This window comes from Natrix helvetica (genome assembly GCF_964273705.1).
Source record: "Natrix helvetica genome assembly, chromosome: 2".
Classification (NCBI taxonomy): domain Eukaryota; kingdom Metazoa; phylum Chordata; class Lepidosauria; order Squamata; family Natricidae; genus Natrix; species Natrix helvetica.
In genome coordinates, this window is record NC_138552.1 from 222,565,669 (window position 1) to 222,589,166 (window position 23,498).

General features: G+C 39.9%; 1 protein-coding gene across 8 annotated transcripts in view; it reads left to right on the forward strand.

Annotated features, from left to right (window-relative positions):
• Nucleotides 1-23,498, forward strand: part of FMN2 (formin 2) — a 199,895-nt gene that overhangs the window by 104,239 nt on the left and 72,158 nt on the right. For all 8 annotated transcript variants that reach the window (XR_014174411.1, XM_081941726.1, XM_081941730.1 and 5 more), the window contains one exon: nt 14,159-14,220. Coding sequence is in view for 7 of the 8 variants with exons in the window: in XM_081941726.1 (XP_081797852.1) it covers nt 14,159-14,220 (62 nt within the window). In the remaining variant the exon portion in view is untranslated. The remainder of the gene's footprint in view (nt 1-14,158; nt 14,221-23,498) is intronic.

The following is a 23,498-nucleotide window of genomic DNA, read 5'->3' on the forward strand; positions in this document are numbered from 1 at the left end:
TGCGGTGTGCAGGACATCACTTTCCAGAGGAGATCTGGAGATCTTGCCAAGTCTAATCTCACTCTGCAAATTGACTTGGACGAATCCAGGGCATCCGAATCTGCTTTTAAGTCTACTGAAACCCTGCAGTGCCAAAGCACTCAACAAGGCGCGCAGAGGAGCGCAGGCATACATTGCGAGGCTACAGAGACCGAGGGCTCAGAAAGCGAAGATGACAGCTGCCGCATGTGCAGTGACCACACCAAGCTGGCTGCAGTGGCCGGTGTAAAAAGTTTCCATGAGTACCTCTACGGTGGTGACTTTGAACTCACCACGGACCACAAACTGCTACTGGGCTTGCTGGCAGGGGACCGGCCTACTCCTGCAGTATTAGAGGCCTTGCACGTAGGGCATCCTGGAATTGTCAGGATGAAATCTTTGGCTAGTTACGTGTGGTGGCCTAACATGGACAGGGAGATAGAAGAATGGGTGGCTACCTGCACACCATGCCGGGAGTCCAGACCAGCTCCCCCAGAGGCGCCCGCTAATGAGTGAGAGCGATTTCAAGCACCATGGTCTAGGGTGCACATAGACTTCGCTGGCCCAGTTCATGGTCAGACATTCATGGTAGTTGTGGACACCTACTTGAAATGGCTAGAGGTAGTCCTCATGACCTCTATCACGGCAGAAGCGGTAATCAAGGTACTACGGAGACTTTTCTCCATTCATGGCCTGCCCGATGTCTTGGTCTCTGACAAGAGACCCCAATTCTTACGGAGACAGCATTGGCCGTGTTGGTTGATGATCTCTGGCGGGCCCGGGACAGGGGCTGCTCCTCTGTCCTGGTCCTATTAGACCTCTCGGTGGCTTTTGATACCATCGACCATGGTATCCTACTGTAACAACTCGGGGGGTTGGGAGTGGGGGGCACCGTTTTACGGTGGTTCTCCTCCTACCTGTCGGATCGGTCGCAGTTTGTGTTGACTGGAGGGCAGAGATCGACCCCCAGGCGCGTCACTTGTGCGGTGCCTCAGGAGTCGGTTCTCTCACCCCTTCTGTTCAACATATATATGAAACCGCTGGGCGAGATCATCCGTGGTTTTGGGGTACGGTATCATCAATATGCTGATGATACCCAACTTTTCATCTCTACCCCAAACCACCCAAACGATGCCCTCGACGTGATGTCCCAATGCCTGATGGCTGTGCGGATCTGGATGGGGAGGAACAGGCTCAAGCTCAAGCTCAATCCCTCCAAGACTGATTGGCTGTGGTTTCCGTCATCCCGATTTGTACACCTGTTTCCATCTTTGGTGGTAGGGGGAGAAATTTTAGCCCCCTCAGAGAAGGCTCGCAATCTGGGAGTCCTCCTGGATATGCGGCTTAGTTTAAAAGAACATCTGACGGCCGTGACCAGGGGGGCCTTTTACCAGGTTCGCCTGGTACGTCAGTTGCGCCCCTTCCTGGATCGGGATGCTCTGTGCACAGTCACTCATGGCCTCGTCCTTTCTCGCCTGGACTACTGCAATGCTCTCTACATGGGGCTGCCCTTGAAGAGCACCCGGAGGATTCAGCTGGTCCAGAATGCGGCCACGTGGGTTGTCATGGGGGTACCTAGGTGCTCCCATGTTACACCCCTTTTAGGTGGTCTGCACTGGTTGCCGGTTGTTTTCCGGGTGCGATTCAAGGTATTAATTATGACCTTTAAAGTGCTCTATGACTTAGGCCCAGGGTACCTGCGAGACCACCTACTGCCACCAGTAGCCTCCCACCATCCAGTACGATCCCACAGAGTTGGCCTCCTCAGGGTGGCATCGGCCAGACAGTGTCGGCTGGTGACCCCAGGGGGAGAGCCTTCTCTGTGGGAGCGCCTTCCCTCTGGAATGAGCTGCCCCCGGAGCTTCGCATAATCCCTGACCTCCGGTCCTTCCGACGCGCCCTAAAAAGTTGGCTTTTCCAGCAAGCCGGCCTGGCCTGTTAATTTTAACTCATTTTTTAAATGTATTGTTCTATAAATTCGATTTGTTTTTTTTTGGGGGCGATACATATTTAATTTCTTTTTAACTATTCGGGATGTGTGTTTTTTAATGTTGTACGCCGCCCTGAGTCCTTTGGGAGAAGGGCGGCATATAAATCCAATAAAAACTAAAACTAAAAACTAAACTAATTCACGGCCATCCAATTCGAGACCTACTTAGCAGCACAGGAAATCAGACATGCCTTTGTCGCTCCATTCCATGCTACCTCCAATGGTCAGGCAGAGAGAATGGTGAGATCTGCAAAAGAGGCCCTATCCAGGATATGCCCAGGAGATTGGCATACACAGATCAACCATTTCCTCCTAATTCAGCACATCACGCCAAGTGCTACCACGGGGAGAAGCTCTTCCGAGCTTCTCATGGGTTGCTGTCTGAGGTCTCACTTAGACCGGCTATACCGAAACTATTCCGCCACATCACCCCCAGACTCAACAAGCAAAATTCGGAATTTTAGCGTAGGGAATTCAGTTTACACCCACAACTATGCTGGGGGAACTCTGTGGATTCCTGCCACAGTGATAGGCATCACCAGACCTCACTCTTACCTAGTAGATTTCGAGGACAGTAGGAATCAGAGAAGGCACATTGACCAACTCCGTGGCCACCTCTCCAACTCCAATCTTAGACAACCAGAGATAACTCCTGCAAGAGTTATCCAAAGCCCTACCCAAAAGGAACAAGAAGTCACTCCTTCCACAGACAGCTCAAGCCCGAAGGCACCGGGGCACTTATCTGGTTGTGTTGCAGGCCCGCAACGAGCTCTGAGAGAACCGGCTCTAGAAGCTCCAGCCGTGGCCTGTGAAAGTTTCCAGGAGCTTCCACCAGGCGAAGCTGCAGAGCCAACAGGCCCGTCCGACCTGTCTGAAGAACACCCTCTGACAGAACTGCGCAGGTCTGGCAGAACCACCAAAAAGTCCGCCTACCTGTGTGACTATGCCACAAGTCGGTTGATTCCATCTAAGAGAGGAGGGGTGTTAGATATTAGCAACTGTTATAATGGTTTCCACCAAGGTCCTCTGTTCCGGCAGGAACTGAGATTCAATCTCATTGGTCGAAGGGTCTGACAGCTCCCTATAAAAGGGCTTCTGTCAGACTGAACCTTTGCTGGATTGTACATGGTTGTTCTGTTACAATAAAGAGCTGTTGTTGCCTAAGCCTGTGAGCCTTTCCTTTACCCAATCTAACAATGGGAATGACAAAAGTTAAGGGTGATAATGAGTCACCATGGAAGATGCCTAACATTAACATGAGACGCTATTGTTAGAGTTTTCATTTCCAACCAACAATTCTGTCTTATACTTCTTCATTTTTTAAATAAACACTCTAACGTTTTATTGTTTTGATACCAATTGTTTTGAAACATTTGGTGATCCAACTATGTGGTAATGCCTTTTAAAATCAATCTGGACTCTATAAAAACTTATTTTGCACTTTTTTTCCCAATTCTCCCAGCCATTTTATCAGTCAGAATTTGATACTTTGTACCTCTGCTTTTCTTGCTCTCTCCTTTCTTTCTACTGAAGGGCTGCTATTTTCTATTAAGAAATATTTGATGTTGTCCATTCTTATGTCTGTGAACAATTTAAAAATATAGGCAAGCATATTATAAGCCTCTAATTTCTTGTTGTTGTCTTTTTTGCTGGGACTTTGGCTGGGAGTTTTGCCAGTTATTAACCAATTGCTGATGTCTTCTTTATGCAATACTTCATTAAGTTTAGTGTAATACTTCATTATGTCCCTGAATGCATGACATAAGAAATCATTTTGGCAGGAAATATATAGCAAAAATGAAATATAAGCCAGCTATCAGAGGATATTAGCATATTGAAAGATACATGAACTAAAATATGAATTTTGTCAAAATTTCCAACATCTCAGGTCATCATTATATCACTTTTATTAAGTATTTAAAATAGAAGAACAAGGCAGGAGTGAGAATACACATTTGCTTCTCTTTAAGTGGAAGCTTTAATAATCACCTAAAATATATCTAGATTATTAGGAAAGTATAATGTTGCATTGTTGCATGAGCATATAAATCTCAAAGTAGGGAACATACATACATACACATCATAGTATTTCTTTCAAGGTCAGCAACATTATTCATTATTCAAAGTGTAGAAAAGGAGAAACAAATTCTCAGTAACTCAATAAAGACATGTGATAAAAAGAAAGGAAACAACGGAAACTAGTTTACCCCCAGAGAAGAATACAGCTAATTTTCTTTCCACTTGGAAGCCATTACTCAACTTTGTGCTTCAAATGGGGGGGTGGGGATGAAACTTTGACTTTGGGTTTTGCTGATTAGATGTTTGCTGTCATTGAAATGGCTAGTACATATTATGTAAAAGTAAAAAGTTGAGACTGCATGTTATTATTTTATTCTACTATGCTAAAAAGAGTTGAACTCAAGGCAAGTCATTTCATTGTTGGGCCACTAAAAAACTGGTAGTGAGAGTATAGTTACTCATATCTATGAAGCCATAAAGATCACTGCAGTGGTGGGTTGCAGGTGGTACGCCCCGGTACAGGCGTACCTGTGCCTGCTGGGAGCACCAAGTACCATTCCGGTATGGTGCTCTGGAGGGCCCACCTGCCTGCCCAACCCTCCTTACTTGTATTTGAGCTCTTCGGCGCTTCCGTGCACAGACTGTACGGCACCTGCACAATGCTCCGCCGAGTAGCTGGAGCACTGCGGAGGCATCGCGGAGCCTCGCAGGAGGTAAGGATGCATGCGCTCACTACACACGTTCATGTGGTGGACGCTGGGCCCGTTGTTCCATACCGTTTGCACGGGGATCTGGAACCCAACACTGGGTCACTGATATTTGTTTTATATGTATACTTACTCAGTTTTTTTTACCTCAGCTTTCTATTATAGAAAGTATTCAAAAGTATAGCATTCATGATTTTTTTTAAAGGCAAAGCAAGACATTAATACAAGTAAATACTAAAATAAACAGTTAAAACCCTGATGAAAAAGATGCCCCTCTGAAAAGTCTGAGGGAGCGATGGTCAAAAGAAATTCCAAAATTTAAAAACAGTGCTATACATGGCCTTCTCCCAAGTGCTAAAATAACAGCAGGGGCGTCATTAAAAGGCCTTGATCAACAGCAGGACAGATGTATAATGGAAGATGGGAATCACCTGCTAAATCATGTAGGTCTTTAAATTAACATCTTAATTGTGCCAGAGAAACTATTGGCAAACTGCAAATCTTTCACTACCAGCAATAGTATGGAAATCAGTTGCATTTTATTTCCTGGTGGTGATTTTTATTTTTTGTGCTGTACTTGTGGGCTATAATCAGTGGTGGGATTCAAATAATTTAACAACTGGTTCTCTGCCCTAATGATTTCTTCAAACAACTAGTTCACCAAACTGCTCAGAAAGTTAACAGCCGGTTCTTCCGAAGTGGTGCGAACTGCCTGAATCCCACCAGTGCCTATAATAATATGACATTATAGAGGAGTTGTTTTTGTTGTGCTTTATATCATAATGTATGAGCAGTTGTGTGAAATATAAGCAGTGGCCTGCATACCTGTGCCACTGAAGATATACAAACCACCTAGTACCATGGTACCAGGCCAGACCTTCTCTTATCTCCTGTAAATATTCAAACAGAAGTGTTCTATTGTTCTGTATATCAATCTTTGGTAATCTTAACAAGCTTCAAAAATGTAAAACAAGAAGCTATGCTATATTTCTTGTTCGCTAAAGTTAACATGTTTGAGAGGATTTTTGAGCTCCAAGATGTAGTTTTAAAAGAATGTAAAAGCAGTGTGCAATGTGTTTTTTTTTTCATAAAGGAGAAAAGTTGCATTCAAGTTTGTTCAAAGGAATTGCAGAAACTCTTATGTACTAAAAATAGCCTTTTAACAGAATTCACTAATACCTGTAGTAGGCATCATTTTGCAGTATTTGTCCAAATATTAATAGGTTGCTAGTAAGTATGTGAAAAGATTAATCTGACTATTAAGCATTTATACTCAGACTTAACATAATTCAAATAGTAGGAAAACAAAGAAATTAAATATTGTTTAACTTCTTAAACAATGATGTAACAATAATTCTTCAGAAACACTCTTGGGGAAAGATTGGGGAAGCTGTACAGATTATAAATCTGTACAGGTGTTTATCATGAGCACAGTATTCTATATTTAATAATTATATAATTGTAATTATACAATTATACAATTGTAATATAATTAATTAGTAATATAATTATAATTAAGTACATAATCTATATAAATAATAAATAAAAATGTAATGTTTGTTTGTTCAAAATCTCAAATCTCCGAAAGTTCTTCACCGATTGCTTTGAAATTTTGACACAACATTGCATTCGAATATGCTCATGTTTCTATATATGTATATTATATAGATGTCACACCTATGACAGGTAAAAACTTGTTTTTTGTAAAAACATGCTTTTTTTAAAACCAGCGCCATCTGCTGGATGTAAAAGCAACATACACTATACTAAATATTTCATGATTCCATTTCAATGTTTCCGATTGCATTGTTATATATATATACCTATAATTGCTGCTGCTACAACAAAGCGTTGATAATGATTGAAGGTTTGTGCTTAGAAATTGTGAACAAAGTTCTCAATCAATTGGGAATGCCATCACCGAATCAATCTGCTGCTGCTTTGTTCGATGTAGAATTGCATCATGAACAAAATTACAACACAGGTGATCTTTTGTTGTATGTGCAATCAAATATTCCTAAGATAACGCTTGAGCAAAATGGCATTTATGATCAAATAATGCAAACTGTCAATAACGGGGTTGGAGAAATCTTCTTAGATGTGCCAGGAGAAACTGGTAAAACATTCCTAATTACATTGATTCTGGCAGCAATTCGATCCCAAAATGACATAGCCTTAGCTCTTGCGTCATCGGGAATAGCTGCAACATTGCTACCAGGTGGAAGAACTGCTCATTCTGCTTTGAAATTGCCATTGAACATGCAATTCATTGAAACTCCCATGTGCAACATTTCCAAAGCATTCGGCATGGGAAAAGTATTGCAGAAATGCAAACTTATTGTTTAGGATGAATGCACAATGGCGCACAAAAAATTGCTCGAGGCTCTTGATCGATCATTGCAAGATTTGCGAGGAAACATCAGACCATTTGGGAATGCATTAATATTGCTTGCAGGAGATTTCAGGCAAACATTACCTGTAATTCCTCGATCGACACCAGCGGACAAAATAAATGCTTGCCTGAAATACTCTACTTTGTGGTGACATGTAAAGACATTAAAATGAACTACAAATATGCATGTCCAGCTGCAAAACGATCAATCAGCTGAGATATTCTCACATCAATTGCTGGAAATTGGGAACAGAAAAGTGCCGGTTGATCTGACCTCAGGACAAATTTCATTGCCTCATAACCTCTGCAATTTAGTGACATCAAAAGAAGAATTGGTTGAAAAAGTATTTCCCCATATTCAAACCAATTATAAGAATCACGATTGGCTGGGTGAACGAGCTATTCTTGCGGCCAAAAACAAAGACGTCTACGAACTTAATATTATTCAGTCTAACATTCAAAGTGAGGCAGTCACATACAAGTCCATTGGCACTGTTGTGGAAGCAGATGAAGCGGTTAATTATCCAACAGAATTTTTGAATTCACTCAATCTGCCAGGGATGCCACCACACGTACTGCAATTAAAAATCGGCATGCCAATTATCATGCTGCAAAATATCAACCAGCCAAAGCTTTGCAACGGCGCACAGCTTGCAATTTAAAAAGTAATGACCAACGTCGTAGAAGCAACAATCTTGACAGGACCTTTCAAAGATGAAGATGTCCTCATTCCTCGCATTCCTATGATTCCAACGGATATGCCATTTCAATTTAAGAGATTGCAATTCCCAATTCGATTGGCGTTTGCAATCACCATCAATAAAGCTCAGGATCACTCTTTAGAATTGTGCGGTTTAGATCTAGACACGGATTGTTTCTCACATGGACAATTATATGTTGCGTGTTCTAGAGTCGGCAAACCAGACAATCTCTATATCTGCACACACAATGGAACAACAAAAAATATTGTATACCCAGAAGCATTGTGAAATTAAACATATTAGAAACTTGCGCTTTCTTTTTTCTTTCTTTTCCATTTAACCAGACTGGGCCACAGCAACACGTGGCCGGGTACAGCTAGTAATTATATAAATAAGTAAAAGCCAGTTTGGTGTAGTGGTTATGGTGCTATGTTCTAAAACTCACAATCTCCTGGTTTCCGGGAAGCCTGGAAATCAAGAAGCTGTGGGATTTCCGGTTTGCTCGGAGGGTCGTTTTGAGCACTCCGAAGGCTTGAGGGACCTTCAGGATGCTTCCCTGAAGCCTCCAGAGCAGACAAAACGACCCTCCGAGCAAACCGGAAGTCTGTCCCCGAACGTCTGGTTTGCCCATAGAGCTGTTTTTTTGCGCTCCGGAGGCTTCACGGAAGCTCATGAAGCCTCCAGAGGGCCTTCGTGGGGGGAGGAGGCTCTTTTCGCCCTCCCCAGTCTCTGGATAAAGGCTCTGGAGCCTGGGGAGGGCGAAAAATGGCTTTTAAAAAGGGTAAACTCAGCTGGCCAGTGTGCATATGTGCGCTAGCCAGCTGACAGGGCAGCACCTCACGTGCCCTGACAAATGGCTCTGCGTGCCACCTGTGGCACACGTGCCATAGGTTTGCCATGACTGCCCTATACCATTTCAGATAAATGGTTGTCCAGTCTCTTTTTGAATACCTTCAGTAATGGAACACCCACAAAGTCTGAAGGCAATCTTTCCATTGGTCGGTTGCTCTCATTGTTAAGAAATTTCTCTTCTTCAGTTCTAGGTTGCTTCCTTCCTTGTTTAGTTTCCATCCATTGTTTCTTGTCTTGGGTTTTGGTGCTTTGGAAAATAGTTTGACCCTCTCATCTTTATAAGAGTCCCTTAAATATTGGAATACAGCTACCATGTCTCCCGTAATCCTTTTTTTTTTTTTCATTAGACTAGACATATCCAATTCCTGTAACCGTTCTTCATATATTTTATTCTCCAGCCCCCTAATCATTCTTGTTGCTGTTTTCTGCACTTTCCAGAGTCTCAACATCCTTTTTTTTATTGTGGTGACCAGAACTGGAAACAGTATTCCAACTGTGGTCTTACTAAGGCTTTGTAAAACAATACGAGAACCTCACGTGATCTTGATTCTATCCCTCTATTAATGCACATTAGGACTATATTACCTTTTTTGGCTGCTGCCACACATTATTGGCTCATATATATTTATTTTTGCTACACACTGTTGGCTCATATTTATTTTTAGTCATAAAAGCTGTTTGGGTTAGTTACTCTCTCTTTGCTCAGATCACCCCATCCCACTCTGTTGTAGGAAAAATAGGAGGAAAAAATATTATGTATGCTGACTGCCTTAAGTTGCTTATAAAGGGCAAGATAAAAATAAAAAAAATGAATAAATGTTTCAGTGCTGTAAAGTATTTGATTTCTTTTAAACTGATTACCCCTGCCCTTTGCAATATTCCTGCAATCTTGTACTCCTTTAAATCATTGTGGATAATATTATCTGCACAAGATAGATTCAATCTATTCCATCATAAAATACCTTGCCAGCTTTTGTTCATAATGAAGTGTATGGTTAACCATAGACAATTTCTCCTTATTAAAATTGGAAATGACAATGCATCCATATAATAAGGTATATTTTTCTCTTCCTGGCCCCTTCCCATCTTTTTTTAAATAAAATCTTTCTTGCTGTCTCTTAGACTTTGCTTATTATATATACATGGGGGGGGGTTACTTAATTAAAACTGTATTTATTATTCTAGGTAGATGATTCGCTTTGGTTTACATGCAAAATAACTTACTTGAAATTTTATTGTGGTGCATTATGATATTGATCTATGTTGCTATTCAAATGAGGCAATCTGATTTGTTGAAATTTTAATGCAGCTTATTTAGTTTAAGGACTAGATGTTTGATTTTGGAAAGCCTTTTTTTAAAAAAAAAAGTTAACTTACTATTTGTGTGTTAATACCACTTTATAATGCCTTAGTAAGGCCACACTTGGAATACTGCATTCAGTTCTGGTCGCCATGATGTAAAAAAGATGTGGAGACTCTAGAAAGAGTGCAGAGAAGAGCAACAAAGATGATTAGGGGACTGGAGACTAAAACATATGAAGAATGGTTGCAGGAACTGGGTATGTCTAGCTTAAGAGAAAGAAGGACTAGGGGAGACATGATAGCAGTGTTCCAGTATCTCAGAGGTTGCCACAAAGAAGAGGGAGTCAAACTATTCTCCAAGGCACCTGAGGGTAGAACAAGAAGCAATGGGTGGAAACTAATCAAGGAGAGAAGCAACTTAGAACTGAGGAGAAACTTCCTGACAGTTAGAACAATTAATCAGTGGAACAGCTTGCCTCCAGAAGTTGTGAATGCCCCAACACTGGAAGTCTTTAAGAAGATGTTGGATAGCCATCTGTCTGAAACGGTATAGGGTTTCCTGCCGAGGCAGGGGGTTGGACTAGAAGACCTCCAAGGTCCCTTCCAACTCTACTATTGTATTGTATTGTATTGTATTTTCAAGAAGAAAAACAGTTAACATGTATGTCATAGGGAACTAACTTTTAAAATATTTCATACAGATGTATAAAAGATAATTCATTGGTAAACAAAATGTTTTGTGAAAATAGGTAAATGAGAAAAGGAAAGAAGTAAAACATGATAAAACATTTGGAAAAAATAAAATTATTTTTTAGAAGACTGGAAAAAAGATTATATACTGAAAAGAAGGAATGTTATTTTTATCTTTTTAAATTCTTCCCTCCAATCTCTAACTCTGGACTCTGCTTCATGCAATCAAGATCAACATTTCCTTATTTATATATTCTTTTATTATACTGTAACTAAAGTTATATTTCAGACCTGTAGGGAGAAAATGTGATGAGTCCCAGACACTGGTTTTTATCACTAAATGCTTTACAGCAATGAAAAACAAATGAGCATGAATTATATTGTCTCTAATCTTGAGGTGTATACACAAAATCATTTAGCAACAGTGAAAGGTACTGATTTATAGAGGGCAATGTAATCTGTTGTTAAGTTTTTGTCAGGAATTGTCAAAGGAAATTCTAGCTAAGTTTTGCTCCAGGTCAGGATTTGCCTTATAGGTATATAGATTAAATAGAAAGCAGAAGAAAATGCTAAATAGAAGAAAGAAGAAACATGAAAGCAATTGCATTGTAATCAGATGACTGATTTTCTCCTTTTTGGGGGCTGGCTGTATGGCACTTAACTGAAGTCAGAAAAGACATCAGTGTTATGTATGGATAGTTTTCAGAGTCAAGAAATTCATAGTTTTCCTTACCCTTCTCATGATGGTCTATGATAGCAGTTCTCAACCTGTGCTCCACAGACTGCTAAGAGGATACGATATCATCAGAGGGGGTCTGCAAAGGCTTGAAGAAATGTTATGATTTAAATCTTGAGCTAAGATTTAACCATAGCCATGGTCCAGGACCACAAAAAGTATGTAAATGAGTTCTATGGGGAAGTCAAGGATAAGAATCACTGACCTATGACAATAATACAAATTTGATTTGATCTGATATTTCTCCTATAAACAATAGCAATAAAACATATACCGCTTTACAGTGCTTTACAGCACCCTCTAAGCCAGGGGTGTCCAAACTTGGCAACTTTAAGACTTGTGGACTTCAACTCCCAGAATTCCCCAGCCAGCTCTGCTGGGAAGTTGAAGTCCACAAGTCTTAAAGTTGCCAAGTTTGGACACCCCTGCTCTAAGCGGTTTACGGAGTCAGTATATTGCCATAACAATCTGGGTCCTCAATTTACCTACGTCGAAACGTTGAAAGGCTGAGTGAACCTTGAGCCTGGTGAGATTTGAACTGCCAAATTGCAGGCAGCCGGCAGTCAACAGAAGTAGCCCGCAGTACTGCACTCTAACCATTGTGTCACCATGGCTCATAAGACAGAATACTTAGGATAAATTAAAATTCAAGAATAAAGCCCAAATGCACTTCAAATGAATGTTGGAAATGTAAATGTAAAGAGGGGACTTTTTTATCGTTTATGGTGGATGTGTGATAAAGCAAAGAAATATTGCAGTAGGATTCATATTTTAATATAGAAAATTCTTATAGTATATATAAAAAGAAAACCAGAGACTTCTCTTTTGGGTTTAATGGAAAAAGACCCGGGGGAGAAAATCCAGAACTTTGATGTTATATATGTTGATGGCAACAAGACTACTTTATGCCCAGAAATGGAAGGTCACCTCGATCTCCACAATGGATGAATGTCTGCAAAAACTGATGGAGTTTTGACTGTTTTGATCAATGGAAAAAATATAAATACTTTTATTTCTACTTGGAAATCACTTCTGGACTTTGTGCTTGAGGTAGAAAAATGAAACTTCAATTTTGGTTTGTACTGATTAGAGAAATGTGTTATTATAGAAATGGCTAGTTAATAAGATTATGTAAAAAATTCACAATTTTTTTTCACAGCCAATTTCCTCTTCCACACCATTTTTGTGTGTGTGTAAGCACCAAATTTCCAAAATTAGGTTCAAGTCACAACCAAATCGGTTTGCGACCAAAGTTATGGAATGAATTATAGTTGTGACCAGAGGTTCTACTGTGCCTTGTCCCTGTTCAGGCTGTTTTGTTCACTTAGGAATTTCTAGATTGTATCAGCTTTAATTAAGCTCTTTAAACTTAAGTTCAGGATCATATTGATTGGAAATATGCAGAAGAGGCCTTCATTCCGAAATGGATAGACCATGGTTTAAATGATGACAAAAAATTTGCTTTAGTAGTTATTTTGCATATGTAAGTTCTACCCCAGACCTGACATTCTGATGATAATAAGATAAGGTGAAAGAAACCTATTTCAAATAAATGAAGAACTTTATTAATGACTTAACCAGAAATTATATAGAATATGTAGAAAGCCTGCCATGTGGATAATTCTGTTGAAATACAGTTCCAGACTTGGTAAATTATAAAGAAACATGGTATGTGAATTTAACAGAGGCCTATTTCAATATCTTAAAGAATGGTTTTCTTTAATAAAGATAAACCAATATTTTTTTGCAGTTGCCCCACTAGATAATCTGTAACCAGCTGCATGGTTAAGAGACTGGTATACGTGCTTCTCTGTCTGAATGTTTCCTGTCTGTCAAAAGTCAGAGAAATTTGATCTCCTTTCTTTGCTAGAGATTTTTAAATATTAAAAACTAATTTTGCTTTCTTGATTTCTTTTTAAGTAGCACTAAGGTAAACTTTTGAAATCATTCTTAATGAATTCTGTCTTGCCAGCCTAAATCCTTATATCTTTGCTATTATTAAATACGTTACTTGTACTTCCTGTTTAATTCCGAATGAAACTTCTCTTTTGAAGTCATACTTATGGAACTGTTTGTGTAATGACTAATACTACATAGGTTGTTTCAAGCAAACTTATATCTGTTACATATAAGTTGAGTATCCGGTAAGGTTGATCCATGGATTAAACAGTTAAAGGCTGAAACTCAGCTAGAGATAGATCTCCTTTGCTGTTTGACTATTATGAGTACTTTTTAAAGTCAGACCATCAAACTCTGGTGTAAAGCTTATTGTTACCATTTGACTTTTTCTGTAACATGGATAACGATAAGCCCACCCCAGGCATGATTGTGGGGGAAAGATGATTTGACTGTATTAAAATGGGATGCCAGGTTCCACTAGTTTTCTTGCCTACTGTTAGATGTTACATTTTCTTAAGGCATTATTAAAGTGTGATCCATTAAGCCAGTGGTCCTCAACCTATGGGTCAGGACCCCTTTGGGGTCGAACGACCTTTTCACAGGGCTCACCTAAGACCATCGGAAAACACAAAATTTTCAATGGTCTTAGGAACAGAGTCACCAATGTTATGGTTGGGGGTCACCACAACATGAGGAACTGTATCAAAGGGTCACGGCATTGGGAAGGTTGAGAACCACTGCATTAAGCTGTATGGCTAGTAGATCATTTTTTTTAAAAAAAAGTATCTATGTTGTGCTTAGTCTTTTCTTTAAATGTAATCCTTTTTAAATATTTGTCTGCCTTTTTCATAGCTGTCATGAACTTGGACAACTCTGTGGTGGACTTAGAGACTCTTCAAGCCCTTTATGAGAATGTGAGTAACAAAGCCAAAATGTACATGCACTAATTATAGTTTACAATGTTTGCCAAAAATGGCAGAATCACAATTATGACTGATTGTATTGGTATGGTAGAACAATATCTCAGTGACAATTAAATGTAAATGCCCTGCAAAAATTGAAGGAATGTTACCAATTGTGAAATTAGACAGGCCTGGATTCAGTATTATAAATTAGGGTTAGATTTACTAACAGAGCAGTCATACAGAGATGGAGAAACCATGATGGATTAATTACCAGAAGGCACGATTTGTTAGGCTTGTGCCAAAAGGAAGAAAGATAGAAGAAATTGTGTTTTTCTTCCCTGACTTTATATTTATTTATTAAATGTGTTGAGCTATGTGCCAGTTTAATACCTAGTGCACTCTTTCCCGTTCTCAGGGTATATCAAAAGAGTATACATGATTATATTGTATAGATCCAGCCCTGACCTTCTTTCAAGTTTTCTCAAAGAGATTCATATCATTTTATGGACCATTGTATGTCTTTCCAGAATCCATATGGTGCCTCATTATCACATCTAATATCATATATTGAAAAAAAAACACATCATGATGAAATATATTTATACAAACATTCATACAAAGCAAATTTGGACGTATGCTTATTTGTTAGTGGGTTTTTAATACCAAGTGCTCATTTCATTAAGAATAGCTAAGTTACATTTTAATTTCTTCTACTATTTAAAAATTCACTGTAACAGGTTTTTTTAAGGAGGTCAGACACCTTTGCTAATCCTATAAAAATTGTAGGTGTTCCATCACTGGATGTTTTTAAGAAGATTCTAGACCAGGAGTGTCAAACTCAAGGCTTGGGGGCCGGATCAGGCCCATGGGGTACTTAGATCTGGCCCAGGGGGCCACCCTTGAAACAGTGAAGGACTGGCTAGCAGTGATTCTGCCAGCAAAAATGGGCTCCCGAGCTTCGTTTTGTACTGCCATGGCCTCCTGCAACCCTCTACCAGTGAAAATGGAGCTTGAGAGGGTTTGTTTTCACTGGCAGAGTGTCGCAGGATGCTGTGGCAGCTGAAAATGGAGCTCGGGTGGTATTTTCGCTGGCAGAGAGCTGAGGCCACCACTGGCAGCCCCAATAGGAGTGACATTGAACTGGCCATGCCCACCCTGGGCATGCCAATCCTGGCCCCCAAGGTCAAACACAACCATGATGTGGCCCTCAATAAAATCAAGTTTGACACCCCTGATCTAGACCGTCACTTATCTGAAATGGTATAGGTTCTCCAAGGTCCCTTCCAGTTCATTCTATTCTATCCTATCCTAATTAGTTTTTTAATTAATGGATGTGGGAAATGCTGTGGACATAGTATACTTGGACTTCAGCAAGGCATTTAACAAAACAGACCATGGCCTACTTCTTGATAAACAATGCACCGCCAGATGGATTCACAATTGGCTGATCAATAGCGCTTAGCACGTAGTCTTCAATGGAACTACTACACAGAGTAAAACATGTAGTGGGGTAGCTCAAGGTTCTGCACCCTATATAATTTATGTAGATGCTGTTCAACATCTTAATAAATGATATAGATGAGACAGGGTAGAAATTTGCAGATGACACCAAGCTAGGGGAAATAGCTAACATTTAGTAGATAGATTCAAGATTCAGAAGGATCTTGATAGGTTTGAACAGTGAGCCCTATTCAACAAAATACAATTCAGTGATGAGAAAAGCAAGTGCCTACATAGACAAGAAAAATCAAATACACAGGTATAAAATAAGTAATACCTGGCTCAACAGTAGAAATTAAGTGAGTTAGTGTCCTAGTAGACCACCACTTAAGTACGAGCAAAAGTGTTCAGCAGCTGCTAAAAAGCTAATGCAGTCTTGGGTAGCATCTATTTTTATTTTCAGAGTATTTCCTCTTGTCCAGATGAGCTGTGTATAATGATGAAAACTTTGGATTATATACAAGTCATTTAATTTCTGCTAAATATTTTATCCTGCATTTCTATTTAAAGCAACTCCAAGTGGCTCAAATACCTACCTAATAAACTCATCTATTGCGAAAATAAACCCAGTAACAACTCTGATGTTCCATATATGCTATAAATATACTGGTTTAGATAATCATTTCATTAATTTCCCCATTAAGAATGTTAGGATGGTAAGAACTAAATGGTTCCTGTTCTCCTTTGTCTTTGACCCGCAATTTATGATTTGGGAGATGATAAATTACTTATTTGAATTGATTAGATTTTAAGCAAAACGTGAGTCAATTTGCTCTCCCATACCCATATACACATTTTAGAATAAGTTGTTCCTTATTCTAAAATTCTTTATTAACTTACATGACGTTTTCTGTTATTTTTAACACACTGCATTAATTGTCAGATCAGAACATTCTTTTTACTATATAGTTAAAACATTGCAGTGCAAATTCTCAGATATTCCATTTGATCTCTGCAACATATGGGAGCATTTGTTTTATGATCTTTCTTCAAAATGCAATCACTTTTTTTTTGCTGATTACATATGTTTGGCATGGTGCTTTTCCTTCGAGATGTGAAAGAAGTTTGGGCAGCCTCCAAGTCTAAACACACCCTAATTTCAAAAGCCACAATCCTGAGGCTCAATTCCTGTTTACTAAGGAATTCAAGTATTGTTAGACTACATAGTTACTAAACATATTGTAGTCCTTTGGCCTGTTAGCCTACAGCAAAGGACCTTAGTTTAGGCTTATTAATCTATCTGGTTTTGAGGCAGTAAATATATTTTTATCTAATCGTTACACAAGTATTTGTTTCTCCACAGTTCCTATTAAGTTTTTCATTTTTTAAAAAAAGTAGACTATCAATTATTCAAGGAGGACATTGTTAGCATTATTTTCCTTTGGTCTTCATACTTCCCTTCATTTGTTTTGTTTTCTAACTTCAAATAGATTTATGGAGTGTGTGTGTCTGTGTGTGTTGCACATATTGGTCAAATGCTCCAATAAAGGTTTACTTATCTAATATGGAACTTGATAAAGGCATAGCATAAATGCATATATAAAATATCAAATTTATATATCAATTGTTCAGCAATCGTTGTGTTTTGTTTATTTAATTAATGGGACCATTTTAATAAAAAGCATCCAAATGACATGGGAATTGATGAACTTTTGTGTATTGAACTAATATTTAAGATGGACAACTCAATACATACATTGTCATGTTTCTTTAAAACAGCTTGGGCCTTTTCCACAATTATATTTCAATTGTATAATATCTTCCTTTGGTGCTCAGTCAAGTCGTCGTTTTGGATTCACAGCTAAGGCTTTGGTACAGTTTCATCTGTCCAACAGTTGAATCCTTTCCTGGATCAGGAGTTTTCCAGATGATCAATTATGCCCTATTCCAGCGATGGCGAACCTTTTGTGGCTCACGTGCCATAAGTGGGGGGAGCGCAGGGGGGTCGTATGCAGGTGTGCCGCACCCATAATGCAATGAGCAATGCCCCCAGTGCGCATGCGCGCACTACAGGTGCGACCCCCCCATTTTTACTTGCTTTTTTTGCCCTCCCCAGGCTCCAGAGGCTTTAATAGGAGCATGGGGAGGGTGAAAAAAGCCTCCCCCTCCCCCCGAAGCCCTCTGGAGGCTTCAGAGACCTTCAAAACAACCCTCCGAGCAAACAGGAAGTGACTTCTGGTTTGCTCAGAGGGTCATTTTAAGTGCTCCAAAGGCTTCAGGGACCTTCAAGAGGCTTCCTTGAAGCCCTCGAAGCAGTCAAAATGACCCTCTGAGCAAACCGGAAGTCACTTCCAGTTTGCTCGGAGGGTCGTTTTAAGCGCTCCAAAGGCTTCAGGGACCTTCAAAAGGCTTCCCGAAGTTCCGTTCCCGAACTTCCAGTTTGCCCCTAGGGCCGGATTTTTGCGCTCCGGAGGCTTCAGGGAAGCTCATGAGGGCCTCCGTGGGGGCGGGGGAAGCTCTTTGTCTATAAAGCCTCTGGAGCCTGGGGAGGGCAAAAAATGGCTTTTAAAAAGGGTGAACTCAGCGCCTCGCGTGCCCTGACAAATGGTTCCCCGTGCCACCTATGGCACGCGTGCCATAGGTACGCCATCACTGCCCTATTCTTTTCACAGTCAGAAAATGTGTTGTACATAGAGTGCCATGGAAGACTACTTAGAAGCTGCAACTGATTCAGAATGCAATGGCATTAGCAGTGCTGGGCCTGCCCTTGTACGTCCATATGATTCCATTGTTCCACAGGCTGCCCTGATTTCCATTGGAGTTCCAGGGATAATTCAAGGCATTGATAATGTCCTATAAAGTCCATCTTTTTATGCCAGGAAGGACTTCATAGTAGGATTATATATGATCTTTCTCCATCCAATAAGATCAGACAGAGTTGGTGCAATTTGAGTCCTCTCAATCAAGCAATGCCAATTATCAGGATCCAGGATAATTTAACTACCAAACTAGGTAACATCATCAGTACTAGAAGGGAGTGGAGTTTGCTCTTATTTTCATATACTAGTTGCTTGCTTTGTCAGTATTGATCAGTTGCTTCACAAAAAGTGTTTTGATTAGTGCCAGGTCTATATAGCCTCAGGAGAGAAGGGCTATTTTGCATCCCTCCCTCAAATGTTTTTTTTTTAAAATAGAGTTTCCCAGCATTCTTTTAGGAACCTCCAACAGGCAAACTGTGGTCACTCTTCCTAAAATGAATCATCTTTACTTGGAGCTTCAAATTTTGCTGTTTGCTGGGGAAGTGTGTAGCTAAACGTAAGCCTACATTTACTGTACATCTGACTTGGGGATATTTCTTCATAACCAAACAAAAGTGTATTTTCTGTGCAGTTGCCCCCAGGATCTGGATGTCACAAAGCAAAGCCCATTTTTGTAATTCACCCCCGTGCCCCATTTGGCTGGCAGAGTGACTGAGTGCTGTCATGCCCCCTGGCCACGTCCACCGTGGCCAGGCCCACCCAGCTGGTCATTAGGGTGGAGTCATCTGCAGAAATATAAGATTGGCAAATGAACACTCGCCCAGTTAAATTAAGCTTAAATTCCTACTACTGTTTTTTTCTCACCAGTGATTTAAAAAAAAAGAATAATGCATTAAATGACCACTGCTGCTTCTTTATGATTAACTAAACTAACTAAAACTACAGCGTTCGGCCTTATTTTCAGGGAGGTCTTATTATTTTTGAGGTGCAGGAGGCAGCAAGTGTGGTCACCTCGTGGCTGCTGCTGTGTTGCAATATTTTTGGGGAGGGTTTATTTTCGGGGAGGGTTTATTTTAGCACATAGACTCAAAAGCCCGATTGGACTTACTATCCGGGGAGGTCTTATTTTCAGGGAAACAGGGTATTATAGTAAGAAAGAATATTTAGCCTTGAGGTTGTTTCTCACTTACAGTGCTTTATTTCTACAGATTTGTACCTTGTTATTAAAGTTAGCATGTTTATTATCCTCATTTATAGACAGATAAAACAGATCATAGGAAAGGCAAAAAGAAGAACAACCCAAGTGGAGGCTTTGATCGTAATGTCTATTCCACTTCCTTTATGTATATAATGAAAAAAAAATATTGTATATTTAGAAGCAGTTGAGTATGGGTGATCATCACCACATCTTATCCATCATCTCTCTATATAATTTAAATTGATATCATTAGATTTTAACAGCTTGATTCGTATTATTTGAAATACCTCCTCATTTAAATGAAACAATGTGGGTCTTTTGATCAGTTTTAGAGATCCTAGTTTCTATTGTAAGGGGCACAGTGGTGGGTTTCAAATTTTTTTAGAACCTCTTCTGTAGGTGTGGCCTGCTTTGTGAGAGTGGCTTGCCGGCCATGTGACTGGGTGGGAGTGGCTTGTGGCCATGTCACCAGGTGGGAGTGACTTGCCAGCCATGTGACTGGGTGGGCATGGCCAACTTGTAAAATGTGGTGAAACTCACTTAACAATGCTCTTGCTTAGCAACCAAAATGTTGGCTCAGAAACTTTGGCATTTGAAGCATGCAAGTCTTAAAGCTGTCCAGTTACAAGACCCTTGCACCCCTAACCCTTTAGAAAAAACCCCCAGGGGTGTTCAAATTTAACAGCTTTAAGACTTGTGGACTTCAACTCTTAGAATTCCTCCTCTTGCTCTTCATCTTGATGATGTGCAGACGGATGGGGGGGAGGGAGCTGGAACCGGTTCTAAACATCATTGTAGATTTGTGGAACCTCTTCTATAAAAGAGGTTAGAACTGGCAGGAACCCACCCCTGGAGGGACACAGTGGCTCAGTGGCTAAGACATTGAGCTTGTCGATCAAAAGGTTGGCAGTTCAGCGGCTCAAATCCCTAGTGCCGCAAAACAGGATGAGCTCCTGTTACTTGTCCCAGCTTCTGCCAACATAGCAATTAGAAAGCACATAAAAAATGCAAGTCAAAAATTGGGATCACCTTTGGTGGGAAAGTAACAGTGTTCTGTATGCCTTTGGCATTTAGTCATGCCGGCCACATGACCATGGAGATGTTTTCAGACAGTGCTGGCTCTTTGGCTTTGAAACAGAGATGAGCACCACCCCCTAGAGTCAGGAACGACTAGCACATATGTGCAAGGGGAACCTTTACCTTTACCTTTAGTTTCTATTGTAAGATGGCGCAACAGGTGCATTTAACCATTTACAAGGTGGCCTAAGTTGATTAGACCAGTACCATGAGATGAATGAGTGGGCTAACAACAAACAGCTGCAACTTTCAGTTCTCTGCCTTCCACCTATTCCTCTGCTCAGTTTTCATCTTGGCCAAGATGCCACAGCCTGTCATTTAACAATTCACAAGGTGTGGGTTTCTTACTCTCTTCATTTGTTTCCTTCACTAAACTGCATTTATTACAGTCCAAGAAGGAAATCAGCCAAAGAGAGGTCCTGAGATTGGCTTTGTTAGTCACAGATATAACTCTGCTGCAGGAGATAATACCTGTAACAGAACTGTATCTTTATGAACAGCTCTAGATTGATGGGCTCTGAAGACTGCCTTCCAAGATGTTTTCATCAAAATGTTTTGGTTTCTAATGTGAAGTATAACAAATAGGAAACTGTAAAAGAACATATAGTAATCCTGCTTGTTCTGAATCATAATTAGTTTTCACCCAGCAGGTTTCTATTTAACTTATTTCAATGTATCATTTCAAAGATGTGTCAAATGTAATCAGGAGCTAATGAAATTTTATGCGAACCATCTGCTGAATATTCCTTTGATACAATGTCTTGGAGGGGGAAATTCCTTTTTTTATTTCCTATATACAATATATTTAGTTTAGGTTTTAAAAAAAGAAAAGAAGAAAGGAGTGATATATAGCCAAAATTATCTTTAAAGGGTTCTGTCTCGTTACCCAAATAATATGTTACAAAATTCTGCTTGCATCAGAAAGATCTGGTGAGAATAGTAAGTTATCTATTTCCTGGACATGTTCATACTGATGTTTGGAAAGGAGTAAAATTACATTTTCAAAGTCTGCCTTTGCTATAGAATAGAAGATAGATAGAATTCTTTATTGGCCAAGTGCGATTGGACACACAAGGAATTTGTCTTTGGTGCATATGCACTCAGTGTACATAAAAAAAAGATACATTCATCAAGAATCATAAGATACAACACTTATTGATAGTCATAGGGTACAAATAAGCAATCAAATCATACTAGGATACAAGCAACACAGTTACAGTCATAGGTGGGAGGAGGTGGGTGATAGGAACGATGAGAAGATTACTAGTAATAGTAATGTAGACTTCGCGAATAGTTTGACAATGTTGAATTGTTTGTTTATTTGTTTGTTTGATTATTTAATTATTTGTTGAATTATTTGTTTAGCAGAGTGATGGCATTTGGGGAAAAACTGTTCTTGTGTCTAGTTGTTCTGGTGTTGTATAACATGCATAGATATACCTTCTCATATGGTGCCTCATACACCCAAATCCCTGTATCGGGGAAGTTTTCTGGCTCACACTACATTAGATACCATGTGGAAACTTGTGTTTGATTTCAAGACTCAAAACTAGAGACCTTTTACTAAGAGATTAGAAATCTTCAAGATGTTTGCTTGTTTTTCTCCCAGATAATGTTATAAACAACATTTCCACCATGATGTATGAATATGTAGTAATCTAACTGATGCAGAATAATAACTTCCAAGCCTACTTGTTATTGTTCGTGACACTGATCCGAATCAGGGGAGAGGAATGCTTAATCCTTTGCCATTTCACCAAAGCTTCATCCAGATATGTTGTAATCAGGAAATAATTAAAGGTTTGAAAGCTAGGTTTTGTACTGTGCACATCAAAGACGAAATGAGCTTTAGTCTATTTTAAATCTCATCATTTGTAAAAGCCTGGCTTGATCTTACATAGTGCACTGTGGATAAGAATCCAAATAATAAGGCATGAAAACTAGAACCATGATTATTTGTAAGAGATGGAGACTCAGAATCAATCATATTCTGTTGATTCTGAAATTAGTAGTTAAGTTTTGTGATCGCTGGACACTAATTACATTTAGCTTTGGTCAATTTATTTTAGCATCTGTTTACGATAGAGACCATTACAAATTTCATAATTGAAGTTTAGGGGCCTTTGCAAATCCAATAGTTTAGCTGCAAGTTTTCCTCTAAATTTTCCCCATTCAGTTTCATTGAATATCAGAATTTTAGCATTATAAAGGAGAGATAAAATTACTTTCCAAGTCTAATCTTTGCTTGCATAAAGTCCCAGATTCCTTCAGTAATTCAATATATAGAGTAGTTCTTCCGTTCAGAGAAGACACCGTGTTGTGCAGGTTATCTGTGGACACAGAGGTAATTCTGCAGTCCTAATATGGAAGTGCAGAACCTAGTACAGTGGGGGGCACTGGAAGTCCATTTTTTAGTAACTGTGGCAGAGGTGGCATTCTCCCGGTTCGTTCTGATTCAGGCGAACTGGTAGCGGTGGCAGGCTCCGCCCGCCCACCCAGACATCATCACGGATGCTCTGTGCGTGGGCAGAAGGTTTCTGCACGTGCACAGAATGACATGCGCAAGCGCGCACTCCCAGTTCCAAACCAGTAGTGAAGGTAAGAGGAAACCATTACTGAACTGTGGGTGTTATTTTAAGACAGTTCACAGTTTCCTATTAGTTTTTTTGTGACACCTTTTTTCAATGTTGGTAGCATCTTCATAGTACAGGGCTCACCACTGGCTTCCATCTGCAGTTGGAGCTTCCAGTTCCCTTGGCTGAATGTCACAGTGGTACACAGTATCTTTTTCAACTTCTTGAATAGTACTTGAG